The 15,198-nt window shown below is 40.9% G+C and overlaps 1 protein-coding gene across 1 annotated transcript in view; it reads left to right on the top strand.

Moving 5' to 3' along the window:
- LOC142158310 (solute carrier family 22 member 13-like) overlaps positions 1–15,198 on the top strand; it is a 32,842-nt gene that overhangs the window by 7,452 nt on the left and 10,192 nt on the right. Inside the window, exons 2-7 of the mRNA XM_075212176.1 lie at positions 3,902–4,005; positions 5,452–5,606; positions 6,682–6,850; positions 12,042–12,162; positions 13,311–13,405; positions 13,859–14,073. Of these exons, the coding sequence (XP_075068277.1) occupies positions 3,902–4,005; positions 5,452–5,606; positions 6,682–6,850; positions 12,042–12,162; positions 13,311–13,405; positions 13,859–14,073 (859 nt within the window). The remainder of the gene's footprint in view (positions 1–3,901; positions 4,006–5,451; positions 5,607–6,681; positions 6,851–12,041; positions 12,163–13,310; positions 13,406–13,858; positions 14,074–15,198) is intronic.

Genomic DNA, 15,198 nt, shown 5'->3' with positions numbered 1-15,198 from the left:
TAAGTGCCGGGGCCCCCGAGCCTTAATCCAGTTGGTCAGCAGGAGGATCTGTGCTCCATCCCGGACAGGGCACAGCCTGCAGAGCAAGCTGAGGAGCTCTAAGTCTCATGAGATTTATTAATCTCATGAGACTAAGAGCTTCCCTGCTCACTCTACAGGAATGTCAGCAGCATCAGAAGCATAGATAAGTACAGTGGGCTGGGGGTGTCATAATGTATCTGGGGGGGTGGTGTAATGTGGATGGGGAGGGTCTGATAAATGTAATGTTTTATTATAATGTATGTATCAACGCACCATTTTGACCATGCCCCCAACATAATGTAGCTACGTTCTTGGCGGCACCGCCACTGCACTGCGGCACACATTTTTTTTTCCTGCTAATCAACAGAGGTGGGCCTGCGTGCTTTAAATGCCAGGGCTGATTTTTAGTCCCAGTCCGGCCCTGCACAGGACACTGCAAAAATTTTAATTCATGCACTCATCATCTCTCGCATCAAAATTTGCAATTTCCTCCTTACTAGTCTTCCCAAGATCAGACTCAAACCCCTACAATCTATTTTGGACGCAGCGGCTAGTTTGATTTTCCTTGCAAATCGTCCTTCCTCTGCTAAACCACTCTGTCAGTCTCTACATTGGTTGCCTGTATTTCAACAAATCCAATATAAAATCCTTCTACTAACATACAAGGCCATCCACAAAATTGCACCAAAATACATCTCCTCACTTGTCTCAAAATATCTTCTAACTCAACGCCTCCGTCCTGCACAAAATCTGCACCTCTCTTCAGGGCCATCTTAACAACATTATGGGCCCCCGGGCAAAGCAGTGCACCGGGGCCCCTACATCTATATCTATCTCTCATATATATATATATATATATATATATATATATATATATATATATATATATATATATGATATATAGAGATAGAGATAGATATACTTACAGTCACATATCCCTTGTTGGGCCTGTTGTCACATATCCCCTGTTGTCACATATCCCTTGTTGGGCCTGTTGTCACATATCCCCTGTTGTCACATATCCCCTGATGTCACATATCCCTTGTTGGGCCTGTTGTCACATATCCCCTGTTGTCACATATCCCCTGTTGTCACATATACCCTGTTGGGTCTGTTGTCACATATCCCCTTTTGTCACATATCCCCTATTGGACCTGTTGTCCCATATCCCCTGTTGTCACATATCCCCTGTTGGGCCTGTTGTCACATATGCCCTGTTGGGCCTGTTGTCACATATCCCCTGTTGTCACATATCCCCTGTTGGGTCTGTTGTCACATATCCTCTGTTGTCACATATCCCCTGTTGGGCCTGTTGTCACATATCCCCTGTTGTCACATATCCCCTATTGGGCCTGTTGTCACATATCCCTGTTAAAAAGAAATAGTTCCTACCTATTGTGTTGAATGCCGCTGACCTCCGTGTGTGACTGGGTGGAAGTTGATCCAGCATGCGTCACACATTACGAGTCACACATAGCTTCTGTAGACGCAGCCCCCACCCCGCTCACTCAGCCTGTTGCTTTCCAATGATAGGACTGCCCCCTGGCAACAAGGGAAGCCTCACCACCCTCCCCATGGTGCCCCTTTTTCTTTTTTTTTCTTTTTCACTCCTGGCAGGCCTGGGCCTATTTCTGTGGAGAGGCCTGGGGCTACAGCCCTATCAGGCCCATTGTTAATCCGGCCCTGAATGTCGGAGAAATCTATGATTTATCCAATGTTAACATATTGATAAATAACAAAAAAACGATGATGGAGCCTTTTGCTGGCGTCCACTGCTTCTTAAATAGACCCCTCAGTGTTGGAGAGAGTATTTGTGGTTAGCATGTGGGTGGCAAAATGTGGTACCTTGACTCAGGCCCATTATATGTAGTGCACCAAGAGCACTATGTTGCTGCTGTAGTCACTCCATTTTCTTACCATATATTGCTACTGGATCTGTTTTAACCAGAATCTCTCTAAAGTTTCTAACCTTACTATATGTAATCCAAAGTGGATAAAATAACCGGTGGTGTGGTATCACTGCTGATCAGAGGCCAATAGTCTTTTTTCACTATGGTTACTTCAATCGATGAAAGAAAATATAAAGAATACAAATATACAATCTTCTTTAGTTCAAGTCTTAAAATACCTATCCCTGTTTCTTGGAGCATTCTCAATTAACATCTGAAGCATTTTGTGTAATTGTTGTTCACATAACAGTTGGTCTTAAAAATTGAGAATAAGGAAGCCCATGAAGTATGACTGTTCTGTCCGTAGGTTTCCAAAATACATTTCCACTCACCCACAACAGCTTTTATGAAAAGCATGATAACCACAAATAATTATGGGTAAGGATATACTGTATCCAATCAATTATAAACAATCTCTTATGTGTTGTTAAAGTATTATCTCTCAGCAACATATTGTTAACAGCATTGATACCTCCATCATGAGGGACAGAGGTATACAATGCGTGGAGAACATTGGAGTATACTGAACTCATTGTCATGTTTGTGGAACCAGCTAGAGATGATGTATGCTTTGTGATGTGGCATGTTATCCTGTTGGATGTGGCCATTAGAGGATAGGTAGACGGTGGCCATAAAGAAATGGTCACAACAACAACAATGGTCTCCCCCTTTCCAAGGCAGCACAGCTTTAAATTTAAGCTGCAAAGACGCTGATCCCCCGCGAGTTGAAGAAACCGGGGTATGATACATTTACCCACAGATCTCAATCCAATGGACCATGTTTAAGATGTGGTGGAACAGAAAATGTGTAGTATGAATGTGCAGCTAACAAACCATAGCAATTGGGTGATCCTATCATGGCACCATGGACCAGAATGTCTAAAGAATGTTTTCAGCACCTTGTTGAACCCATACTACAAACAAATCAGGCTGTACTGAGGGCAAAGGGGGTCACTACCCATTGCTAAAGTGTGTATCTAGTAAAGTGGCTACTGAGTGTATATAGTGGCCGAAGTGGGCCAGTATACAGTGAAATGTCATACCGCCACTACTTCTGCTGTTTTGATTGTGGCCTTTAAACAATGCTCAATTGGTATTAAGATGCCTAATATGCGCCTAGAAAACATTCCCCCACCATTATATCACCTCGTTCCTGCCAAATTCTTACCCTACCATCTGCATGTTGCAAGAGATATACAGATTTATCCGACAATGCAATGTTTTTGCAACTTTCACATGTCCAGTTTTGGTGAGTCTGTGCTCACTGGTAGCATCAGTTTCCGGTTATTAACTATCAGGAAAGGAACCCAGTGTGGTCTTCTGCTGCTGTAGACCATCTACTTCAAGGTTCAATGTGTCAGAGATGCTCTTCTGCATACCACTATTGTAAGGCATGGATATTTGTGCTACTGTCACCTTCCTGTCAGCCTTCAAAGAACTGCCGCTTGCTGGATGTTTTTTTGTTTTGAGCACCAGTCTCTGTAAATCTAGAGACTGCTGTGTGTGAAAATTCGAGGAGATCAGCGGTCACTTTGGTGAAATTCTGGTGTTTGGTCTGAACAACGACTGAACCTCTTGACCATGTCTGCATGCTTTCATGCATTCAGTTGCTGCCATATGATTTTCTGATTAGATATTTCCATTAACAAGCAGATGTACAAGTGTACCTAATAAAGTGACCACTTGACATCTGCAAACAGTCTCAGCAATAGACAATGTATGTATGTGTATATTGCTTAGACTCAACTGATACCTGACTGTTCTATACCAAAGCAGATTGACATCACAAAGTCCCCTGCTACATATCAATCAGCATGTATTTCACCACTGAATGTCAGGATTCACATGTTTCCTTACAGGGAATCCTCTAAACAATGAAGTCTAGTTAAATAAATACTGAAATGTAAATATTTTAATTTTTTACCATGTAGTTCAACCTGGTTTGTCACAGAAAACAACAAGCAGACATTTCCCAGGCGATTTACATGTTGGGGCTCCTCATCGGATCTGTTATTTTTGGTCCTTTAGGAGATAGGTAAGAATGAACGTCAGAAATTAATATTTTACCATTATTTTAATACAGAGAAGAAATTTTGACTTCAAGAGTAGAATTACATTTTAAGAACTAATTTAATTATTCACTGTATTCAGCAATTATTATTACTATGCAATATTTTTAGAGGGCTGACATATTATCACAGCTAGGAACTTCCGAATCAGGATTCATCAGTATTTCATTTAGCTAGTTGAATGGTTAGGGTTTTTCTATGAATCAGAATGTATTGTAGCCGGTTATTCAAGTTCTGCCTCCCCCTAGATAGGCCCATTCTAATTCAGATACTATAGCATGCTGTAACTGATATTATTTTTTTCTTATAAAGTTTACGGTACAAAAGCAAATATTTTATTTTTACAGCAGCTTTTATATGAGAACCAGATTTCATAAATGTCCTGTTATGTATATTCATTGTATTCTGTTACATATTTCATCAAAAAATATTACTTAGTTACAATTTGCTGAGAGGCGGTAGGACTGCAATAGCATTTCATTGTTCATTGTATTATGTCCCTCTTACCTTCTTCATAAACCTTATGAGATCCATCCAAGTTAGGAAAAACATTCTGAAACCTGGTGCAGATGTAACTGTGTAAAAAGTTGATGTAACCCATAGTAACAAGACACATAGATTCCGACTGTCCCTAGTTTCCACAGTCCTTGAATTTAATGATTTGTCACTGACAATGTTATTGTTTGTCAATACTGGCGAATTGCTCAGTCAATATTCTCTTATTCTTTACATTAGATGCAGTTTGCATAAACTATTCTTATTGTGTCGTAATTGTTTTTTTCTACACTGTACCACCGCAGTGACAGAAACTGGTTGCTGTGGGGTACATTTAATAAATAGAAGAACTACATATTGATGATACAGTGTGCGGCTCCTATTAATAGAAATATAATATGTAATTCATTTTACTATGTATATATTATTCAATAAACAAGAAGGATGGTTAAATATGTTGGGTAATGTTATTGCACTTTGCAATATGTTTAAATATGTTTAGTTTTCCTAATATACAGTATATTGTTGATGTGTCCTGTCAGTAGGTGGGGCTGGATACCTTTGCACCAGCAGTATACTAGTAATAGATTGCAAAACACCATCTAATGGCCTTTGAAGGTATTGCGCTCTTTAAAATTGCATCCAAATGCATGTTTATTTATTAATCTTTTATTTATATACCGCCCACATATTACCCAGCACTTTACAGAAAAGAATATTTCAAACAAATGTTTTAAGCAACATGAAGAATCTCGCAAGTTATTAATATTGCAAATAAATGTAGTTTTCCTTTACAAATTGATTATTTCTGTGTTGGCTGTAGACCTACCTCTTTAAAGTTACAATGACAATCAAAATGCTACTAACTATTCTCTCTATGCAGATTTTGAATGAATATTTAATGCTGTGTTTTAAAGGATTGGGAGACGTCCTGTTATATTAATCTCAATATTATTGATGTTGGCGTTTGGTGTTGGAGCAGCATTTGTGACAGAGTTTTACGTCTATACAATACTCCGTTGTGTTGTGGGAATCGCTATGTCAGGGGTCCTGATTAACAATCTCGTCTTAGGTAAAACACTATACACATCTCTTTTTCAGTGATATCTGTTTCATGTCATCTTCCCATTTTTAGCTTAACTTGTATATGATTTTTATTGCATTTCCTGGTGAAGATACCAAACTTTTAATGATAAAATGAAAACTTATTCAGCTTTTATCTTCTTACTCCCTCTTAGTAAATTCCGGCTGCCGAGTCCATCGGGCTGATAAGGCCACTGTGACTAGTGTTATACCTTTGCCTTTTGCCAAAGCAAGCAACATCAAATTTAACTGAATATGTAGCAGTTACTGGTACAGCAGCAACTGTGCCCTTTGCTCCATAAAATCACTTTTAGGATATTTATCATCATTATCATCATTTATTTATATAGCGCCACTAATTCCATAGCGCTGTACAGAGAACTCACTCACATATGTCTCTGCCACACTGGAGCTTACAGTCTAAGTTCCCTAATATATGCACACAGACTAGGGTCAATTTGATAGAAGACAATTAACCTACTAGTATGTTTTTGGGGTGTGGGAGCAGCAACCAGAGGAAACCCACGCAAACACAGGGAGAACATCCACATAGCTAAGGCCATGATCTGGAATCGAACTCATGACCTCAGTGGTGTGAGGCAGAAGTGCTAACCATTAATCCACCGTGATGCCCATATGTACTAATTACTTCACACTTCTATTGTTACATAACAGTACCTACCTCTATATTAGTGTCAATGACTGTCATAACGTCACAAATTGTTTAGCAGGCCATGTTTTAATATTAAACATTGATTTAGAAGTCAAGAATCACGTAGATGGTGTTATACCAGGGTTTCCCAAACGCAGTCCTCAGGACTCCCCAACAGTGCAGGTTTTCTGGATCACCTGTGGATCTGTTACAATGTGTCAGTCAGTAATGACTACACCTGTGCTCCAGCAAGGAGATATGGAAAACCTGCACTGTTGGGGAGCCCTGAGGACTGGGTTTGGGAAACCCTGGGTTATACTTTTGAATAATCTCTGCTCTGTCATTTTAGTGTAAATAAAACATTCATCTAAAAGAAAACTATATAACAAATAAACGTTTTCTTTTATTTCAGTTGCTGAGTGGGTGGGATCATCACATCGTGCGTATGCCACCATCACCGGCCATGTTTGTTTTGCAGTAGGACAAATGGTTTTGGCTGGACTTGGTTATGGCATCAGGAATTGGAGGTTGTTACAGATTGTTTGTTCCGCACCCACAGGTCTATTGTTTTTCTACTTTTGGTAGGTAAAACCATTCATTATGTTATTTATAAATCGCCAGTTTAGTGGATAGTACTGTGCAATAATAGGTTACATGGGATGACAAATCTAGATACATATAGCTATGGAGAGCCCTGCTTAGGAGAACTTACCATCAGTGGCAGTGGTCGAAGTGTAAATTGGCAGTATGTAAAATGTAACTGAACAGTTGTGGTTAGAGGGCCACCTTATCATACCTCCAAAATGTCCCAATTTCAGTAGGATAGTCCCGATTTTAGGGCTCTGCCCCGCTGTCCTGCCTGCTATGGGTATTACAGCGCTAGGCAGCCCTCTGGGTTTGGTGCACCACCCACAGTGTCATGGCCATGCCCCATCATATCATGGCTACGCCCCATAGTGCCATTGTGATATGACCACGCCCTCTGCTGCCAGGGACTGTTGGGAGGTATGCTTTGTGACCCACAAGCTTTAATTAATTTAGTGAAGAGGTAGATGGAAATTAGTGAATTGATGGTTTGAAATTATTTTTACATCCATTATATTGTAAGCCCTCAAGAGCAGGCCCATCCTTCCTCTTGTCTTCTTGTCTGCTGCTACCGTGTCTACCTGTGCAACCTTGTCTCTGGCCTCCTGCATGTTCTTTACAACACCGGTCATATAATCTACCTATTATGTCTTATACACTGTATAATGATTAAAAGGCTTAATGGCTGATATCCTGACTTCATTTACATTCTTACTCTTACTCAACTATAACCTTAAATAACTGACACGAGACCTGAGTGTGGCAAATTTAAATAGTTTATTTAAATATGGTGGTGGAGAAGAGAGCAGTCAGTTCGATGTCCGTCAAGCAAAACCCAAGTGTCCCAGCATTAACCATGGGACCTCATCAATGGGTGGACAATCAATCAAACAATGGGTCCAAGTGTGGGGCAACCAATCACACCCCAGGCGCACATATCTACCTTAGCTGGACATTGCGTCCTGGGCTTACACAACCCGCCCATCCTCTGTGCTAGACGGAAAGCAACCATAGGGCAACCCACAGGGGCGGTACCTGTACCGAGACTATAGCCGATTCGCAAGAAGAGAGGCGGGTTCAGTGTGCCCACTACCCTAATATGCTCCCCAACCACTGGCCGTCGACTGCACTGCTTTTTCAGGCCAAGCCCGGGTCCTCAAGGCCCAAGGCCCACCACCATACCTACACCTACCTATGCTAAACTCTTACATGTCACCTATAAACAAAGCCAATGCCCTCATTGCTCAAGCGAACTCCAAACGGCCTATAGAGGAACGGGCACGGGAATCTAATTTGTGGGTGCTCCATCTGCCAGCCACCTCAAGGGCACATGAACTGGGACCACATGGGACAAACTATCTTCTGGATAACAAACTGCCCCGCGCCCTTCTGGTAAGAAACGCCAGACCCTCCTAGGTATTGCATCGGATCAGCATAGGAGAAGGGCAGGCCAGGAGGCATGGACCCAAGCTAGGTAGGATTGTCTCAATAGCATCAGGTCCATGGATATATAGCAGCCCAAATCATTCCCACGAATGTATCACCAAGATATGGGGCATCACATGTCTAGCTATGTCAGCCTCCAGGAGCACCCTAAACCCGGGCCATTGTAAAACCCTTTAACCTCTCCCATAGACAAATACTGACCCCGGAAATGGAAAGGTGTCCCCTTTTGCACTATGCAACGCAGCTCATTGGACATCTAAGTGTACCATCACTCAAATCTGCACCGGGATCCGGTGGTCTGTAAGACAGGAAAGAAACCACAATGTTAGCATACATAAGCAGTGGCAAATTAAAACAGGCGGAGTGGGGAAAAGGAAAAAGAAATAAAGAATAGAGAGACCAGTGGAGAACCTCACACACCCAGCAGCACCAGCAGCTCACCATACCAGAGGTGTACACGCTCACGAGGCAAAACAGGAAAATAAAAGGGGAACTGGAAGACACTAGCGAAGGTAAAACCATGAAACCTTGTGGTGCCAGTCTGGAAGGAATGGGTGCCGAATTGAACAACTATCCAAGCCTAGTGCAACCCATATTTGCTTGAAAAAAACACCAAGAATGGGTACCTGGTGAGGGGAGAACCATCACCACTCCCCCGCTACGGGGCCGCGACCGAAGGCTGGAAAATTCACTGACAATTGCAACTGGTCATACAGAGAAACCAACCCTGGCCGCTAACGTGACCCAGCGTCCCCTACCCAGCTGTTCTGATTTGAACCTCCTCACTGTACAGCTGACCTGGGAGTGTGCAAGCACCACGTGCAATCACTTCGCTCACCTGAAACCCACAGTACAATATCACAAAGGCAGCACGAACCAGGGAACTCTCGTACGCATCGTCCGCCATTGAGTGGAAATGACCTGGCATAAGGAGTAACCCCTAACCCACCTGCCATGCCTACAACGTAACCATAAGGGACTACAGTGTAAATACTGTGCACCAAACAATATCGAAGTGAGCAAAGCATAAACATAAGGGATTGCAGCGTCATAGGAGACTGCATTGCAAATACTGTATATCAGATTAATCAAATACGCAGGCTATGGTGCAATTCCAATTACTTCAATCAGAGCCCGCTCTCTCAGGATTAATGCCGCACCCAAGCTGAAAATGTGAGGCCAGAAATATCGGACTACGTTTATACCGTGTCCCTGCAGACCCAATGATTACCAGATAACATTGTTGCCCGTAGGGTGAATTGAGCTGAATCAAATGACCTGGATGGTGAGCTACATCCTGGTACTGGAGTGATCAGTGGCTCCTGGCAAGACTATAACGACTTTTCTTCTCTAAATTTATATAAACAAGAAACGTCCAACTCCAAAATACCATTTCCCATCATTATAACTAGGGTCCAAACCCACATCCATAACCAGGAGAAGGAAGGGCCTCCATGCTGTAAGGCATGTTGTCTGTCTCACAGGGCATGAGAGAAACTGTATCAGGCCAACTCATTCACTCGACCTATCCCTGTTCAGTAACTGCAGACGGGTAAATTTGTATTGGAGATATTAATGATACAATGGGTCTACGTGACCCTCCCCTGATCACATATGTTACTGTGTAGAATGGGGAAGTAAACTAGGGAAGAAGTAGGGCTGTGACACCAGGTCATAGGCCCCCATTGACCACCCACTCCTGTAGGAGGGGAAAGGAGACAGTGGGCCTTATCCAATTCGAAAGACTGTGCATCCTACCTCCTTCCCGAGGAACGCATATTGCTATACGTAAGGAAATACTCTGAAAGTACAACCCCCTTGTTTTTAACTAGTACTTTTGTTGATAGCCAATAGCTCTCTGCATGTAACTATATCCAAATGCCCTGTGCCTTTGTAAATTAAGTCTAAAAATTCAACAAGTTTTGTCTTGGACACTCTATAAACCCAGTAGCTTCATACGAGGAGCACTGCTTAATCACATGAACCTAGCAGTGCAATGCAGGTACCCTACATGTATCTGTATCATCATACCCTACATGTATCTGTATCATCATACCCTATGTGTACCTGTATCATCATACCCTACGTGTATCTGTATCATCATACCCTACGTGTACCTGTATCATCATACCCTACGTGTACCTGTATCATCATACCCTACGTGTACCTGTATCATCATACCCTACGTGTATCTGTATCATCATACCCTACGTGTATCTGTATCATCATACCCTACGTGTACCTGTATCATCATACCCTACGTGTACCTGTATCATCATACCCTACGTGTCCCTGTATCATCATACCCTACATGTACCTGTATCATCATATCCTACATGTATCTGTATCATCATACCCTACGTGTATCTGTATCATCATACCCTACGTGTACCTGTATTATCATACCCTACATGTACCTGTATCATCATACCCTACATGTACCTGTATCATCATACCCTACGTGTACCTGTATCATCATGCCCTACGTGTATCTGTATCATCATACCCTACGTGTACCTGTATCATCATACCCTACGTGTACCTGTATCATCATACCCTACGTGTACCTGTATCATCATACCCTACGTGTACCTGTATCATCATACCCTACGTGTACCTGTATCATCATACCCTACGTGTACCTGTATCATCATACCCTACGTGTATCTGTATCATCATACCCTATGTGTACCTGTATCATCATACCCTACGTGTATCTGTATCATCATACCCTACGTGTACCTGTATCATCATACCCTACATGTACCTGTATCATCATACCCTACGTGTACCTGTATCATCATACCCTACGTGTACCTGTATCATCATACCCTACGTGTACCTGTATCATCATACCCTACGTGTACCTGTATCATCATACCCTACGTGTATCTGTATCATCATACCCTACGTGTACCTGTATCATCATACCCTACATGTATCTGTATCATCATACCCTACGTGTACCTGTATCATCATACCCTACGTGTACCTGTATCATCATACCCTACATGTATCTGTATCCAATCCTATCTGCATCCGCTTCCTGTCGCTGCATATGTATTTGTATCCGTACACATACCTGTATCTTTATCAACACCAAAATATTCACTTAAAAGAAAAATTAAATAAAAACCTGTCCCCACAGATGCAGATAAAACAGCAGATACAGACTTTGTGAAATATAAAGCTGAGTGATGTTGCACTTTCACATGGCAACTAAAACAGATTTATTCCACCCTGTTAGTAGTGTAATCAGCCTGCACAGGCCTGCTCACAAATAAAGTTAATACATCATAGTGTCCTTCACACGTCCTGAGAATATTCGGCCAGTGTAGCTGAAGAAAAACTTAGATCGGGCAAATAGCACCGTGGTGCCTTAGGTGATATACCGGATGGCACTTTCTTTAATAAAGGATAACCTGTTACCCCGTGGACCATAGAACACCTAGCAAATATAGTAAATCTACTGAGAATTACTGTTAGGGAATGTATTACAAAGATCACAATTTTCTGTGAGAATGAGATATGTATATGGCATGTATAAGTGTCAGGGGCGCTGAGGACGCAAGGGGGTGGGAGCCTACACAAAGTACTGGGGACCATGCCTGTCCTGCGGCCTGTTTCTGTTTCTCAATGAAACAATTTTGGTTTCAATGAAGTCATCCCATAATTATTACATAAAGTATTATGCATGTTTTCAGACTTTTATTCATCTAATGTGAAGCTGTCTTAATACAGGCTACTCCCAGAATCACCCAGGTGGCTTTTAACTAAAGGAAAAAATGAACGTGCCAAAAAACTCCTCCAGAAAGCTGCATCTTTCAATAAACAGAAGTTATCAGAAGAATTACTATCAAAGGTAACATGAGGCCCTGTCTATCTAATGGGTGCCCCTAAAATGGGATCATAGGAGTCATTAAATTTGGTACATTACACTGAGAAATGCCGGCCAGGTGTGTAAGTGGAATGTTCTGTGGAAACAAAGACTCTTTAGGGGGTATTCAATTAGGATTCGCGGCCATGATTACGGGCGACTGCGTGTGTAAAGTGCCATTATGGTATGTTGCGGTACCTGGATCTGTGCAGCCGTGCGTAATCGCGGCCCGCTAATGCTAATTGAATATGCCCCTTTAGTTTGGTCAAAGTAGATGACTCTGGGCCTGATTCATTAAGGAAAGTTAAGCAAAAGTAAGTAAGTAAGGCAAAACCATGTTGCATTGGAGGGAAAGGTAAATTCAAAATGTGATGGCAGATTTATAGTAGGGGTAGGGCATGTCTTAGATCAACTTTAAATTTCATTGTACATATAAGCTCTCAATTATTTGTGTGCTACATGAAAAAACAGCCAGTATTTTCCTTATGTGCAAAATAATAAATTAATTTGCACCCCTTACATTGCAACATGGTTTTGTCCAGAAAACTTGAGTATGAAAACTTACTCAATTTTTTGCTTAACTTTCCTTAATGAATCAGGCCCATTGTCTTTTATTATCTTCATAGGTGCAGCAACATCTAATTTCTAATCCTTCAGGGCATCTAGAATCAAAATGTTCAATAATACTGTTCAATATTAATAATACCCAGTCTTTTACGTTTGGTTTTAATTTTGTATGCTTATGTATGTAAGTTTTGCTTTACAGTATGTATACAGTGGTCGAATGGATATTTAGAAGTGGTGGTATGGAATTTAATAGTTTTACAATCAAAGCAGTAGGACAAGTGGCGGTATGGCTTACCATAGTATACAGCCCACTTTCACCACTGTATCTATATAGAACTGTATATGAATTTCTATGTATATAACTGTGACATAAACAAATCTGTTTGCTAACACTAACCTTATGTTATATGCTTTAGCCATTTAATACATTGGAAAGTGTATTGAATATAGTGTCAAAATCTAGTGATCCTGGAAATGTTACAATGTCTCCTGTGGTTACCAATTATATGGCAAAGGAGAAATAATATTGCTTGGTAGAAATTTTGTTTATTGTTTCTTCTTCTAAGCTGCAAGAAGACAAACGGACGAAACCTGGAAGTATGATAGATCTGTTCAGGAGGCCAAATCTAAGAAAAATAACCCTCGTTATGAGTTTTGTGTGGTAAGTTCCATGACAATACACAAGTGGGAAGTAGATATAACCCTGGTATTTGTGGGGTCTGTAGACAACAACTGTCGCCCCTGGCATTGACTACCTCTCTTCAGAACATGTTAGGATCATAGACATGGACATGAAGCAGATGCAAAGTGTTTATTTAATGCTTAATGCAAGCAACATGGAAACAAGGCTCCTAGTTTAGCGGAGTAGCAGCTGTAGATGGAGCCCATTATATTGCAACTGCATGATTCACTATATTAAATATACTTTCCCAGTTTGTCCTACATTTTCTACAAAATAATTAATGTTCTTTAATTTATATTTAATTTTCCATTCATGTCTTCTACAATGCAGATTCTCATTTATTATTATTATTATTATTATTATTATTATTATTATTATTATTATTATATTATTATTGCTAGAGAAAATCATTGTGTTTTTTATATGTTTTAGGTTTGTGAACAGTCTGGTCTATTATGGTCTAAGTCTGAATGTCGGGAGCTTTGGGCTGGACATATATCTCACCCAGCTTATATTTGGAGCAGTAGAAATTCCTGCTCGTCTGGGATCCATGTTCATTGTTCAGATCTGTGGACGGAAACTTAGTCAATCTATGTGTCTCTTACTAGGCGGAACGGTTTGTCTAATTATTACTGCAATACCAAAAAGTAAGTTATGGTATGATTACCTTATTTTAGGCCTTTCAAAGCAGCCTGTTACAGAACATTTTACGTTCAAACCATAAAACAGATAGTTAAATAAATAAAAACAACACTGCCACAAACTCCTTGTGGATTTATTCCCCTTATATAACTTCCCAGTATTTATCTGGCTGTACTGTTGCCCACTAAAGCTGGGTACACACTACAGAATTTTCCAACAACTTTTTATGCCAATAGATTTTACATGCGATCGATGTTCCGATCGCTCGGTCCATGGACTGCATACACACTAGCCTTGTTTAGGACGATAAAGGGAAGAGCAGACGTCCCTTTAGTGACTTTTTACAGCCATGTTGTCGTGAGCAATGACTGTAATTTCGTACTCACAGTTGTGGATCGGTCGGAAGTTTATACACACTACACAGCGGAAACGAGATTGGAACGAAAATATTAAACGGTACGACCAACCAAATGAGGCGATAATCGTCCATTTGGGCAGACTTTCGACTGACCCGACTTTTGAACGAGTGGTCGTATGTCGGTTGTTTGAGACGATTATTGGATGAAAACTGTGTAGTGTGTATCCAGATTTAGGTACCGTTACACTAGACCCCAGGGTGGGGATCTACTTTGTTTTCTGGCTCAGGAAGGGCTCTATTTATACATTAGCTTCCATAATGCCATTATAAACTGTACCAGCAAGTTAGTCTCATTATATTACAATCAACATTTTGATTTAAAAGATTGTATTCACAGGGACATTAAGGGCACTGCTCTCAGACGATTTTTACCCTATTATATTATAGCAGCACCTTTTATTTACTTATTATGAATTAGTTTAACATGATGAGTTGTACTTGCTTTAGTAAAGGGGACAAAGGGGTATATTTACTAAACTGCGGGTTTGAAAAAGTGAAGATGTTGCCTATAGCAACCAATCAGACTCTAGTTATCATTTTTTTAGTACATTCTACAAAATGACAGCTAGCATCTGACTGGTTGCTATAGGCAATATCTTCACTTTTTCAAACCCGCAGTCATAACCCGCAATTTCAGTCCCCAAGTCGCCAGATGTATTAAACTGCGATTTTTACTCTGATCTTAAAAAATCTCTGGTCATCTCTGGCGATT

This window comes from Mixophyes fleayi, chromosome 5 (genome assembly GCF_038048845.1).
Source record: "Mixophyes fleayi isolate aMixFle1 chromosome 5, aMixFle1.hap1, whole genome shotgun sequence".
Taxonomy (NCBI): Eukaryota; Metazoa; Chordata; class Amphibia; order Anura; family Limnodynastidae; genus Mixophyes; species Mixophyes fleayi.
Note: the sequence above shows the minus strand (reverse complement) of the source record. Positions and strands in the feature narration are given on the sequence as shown.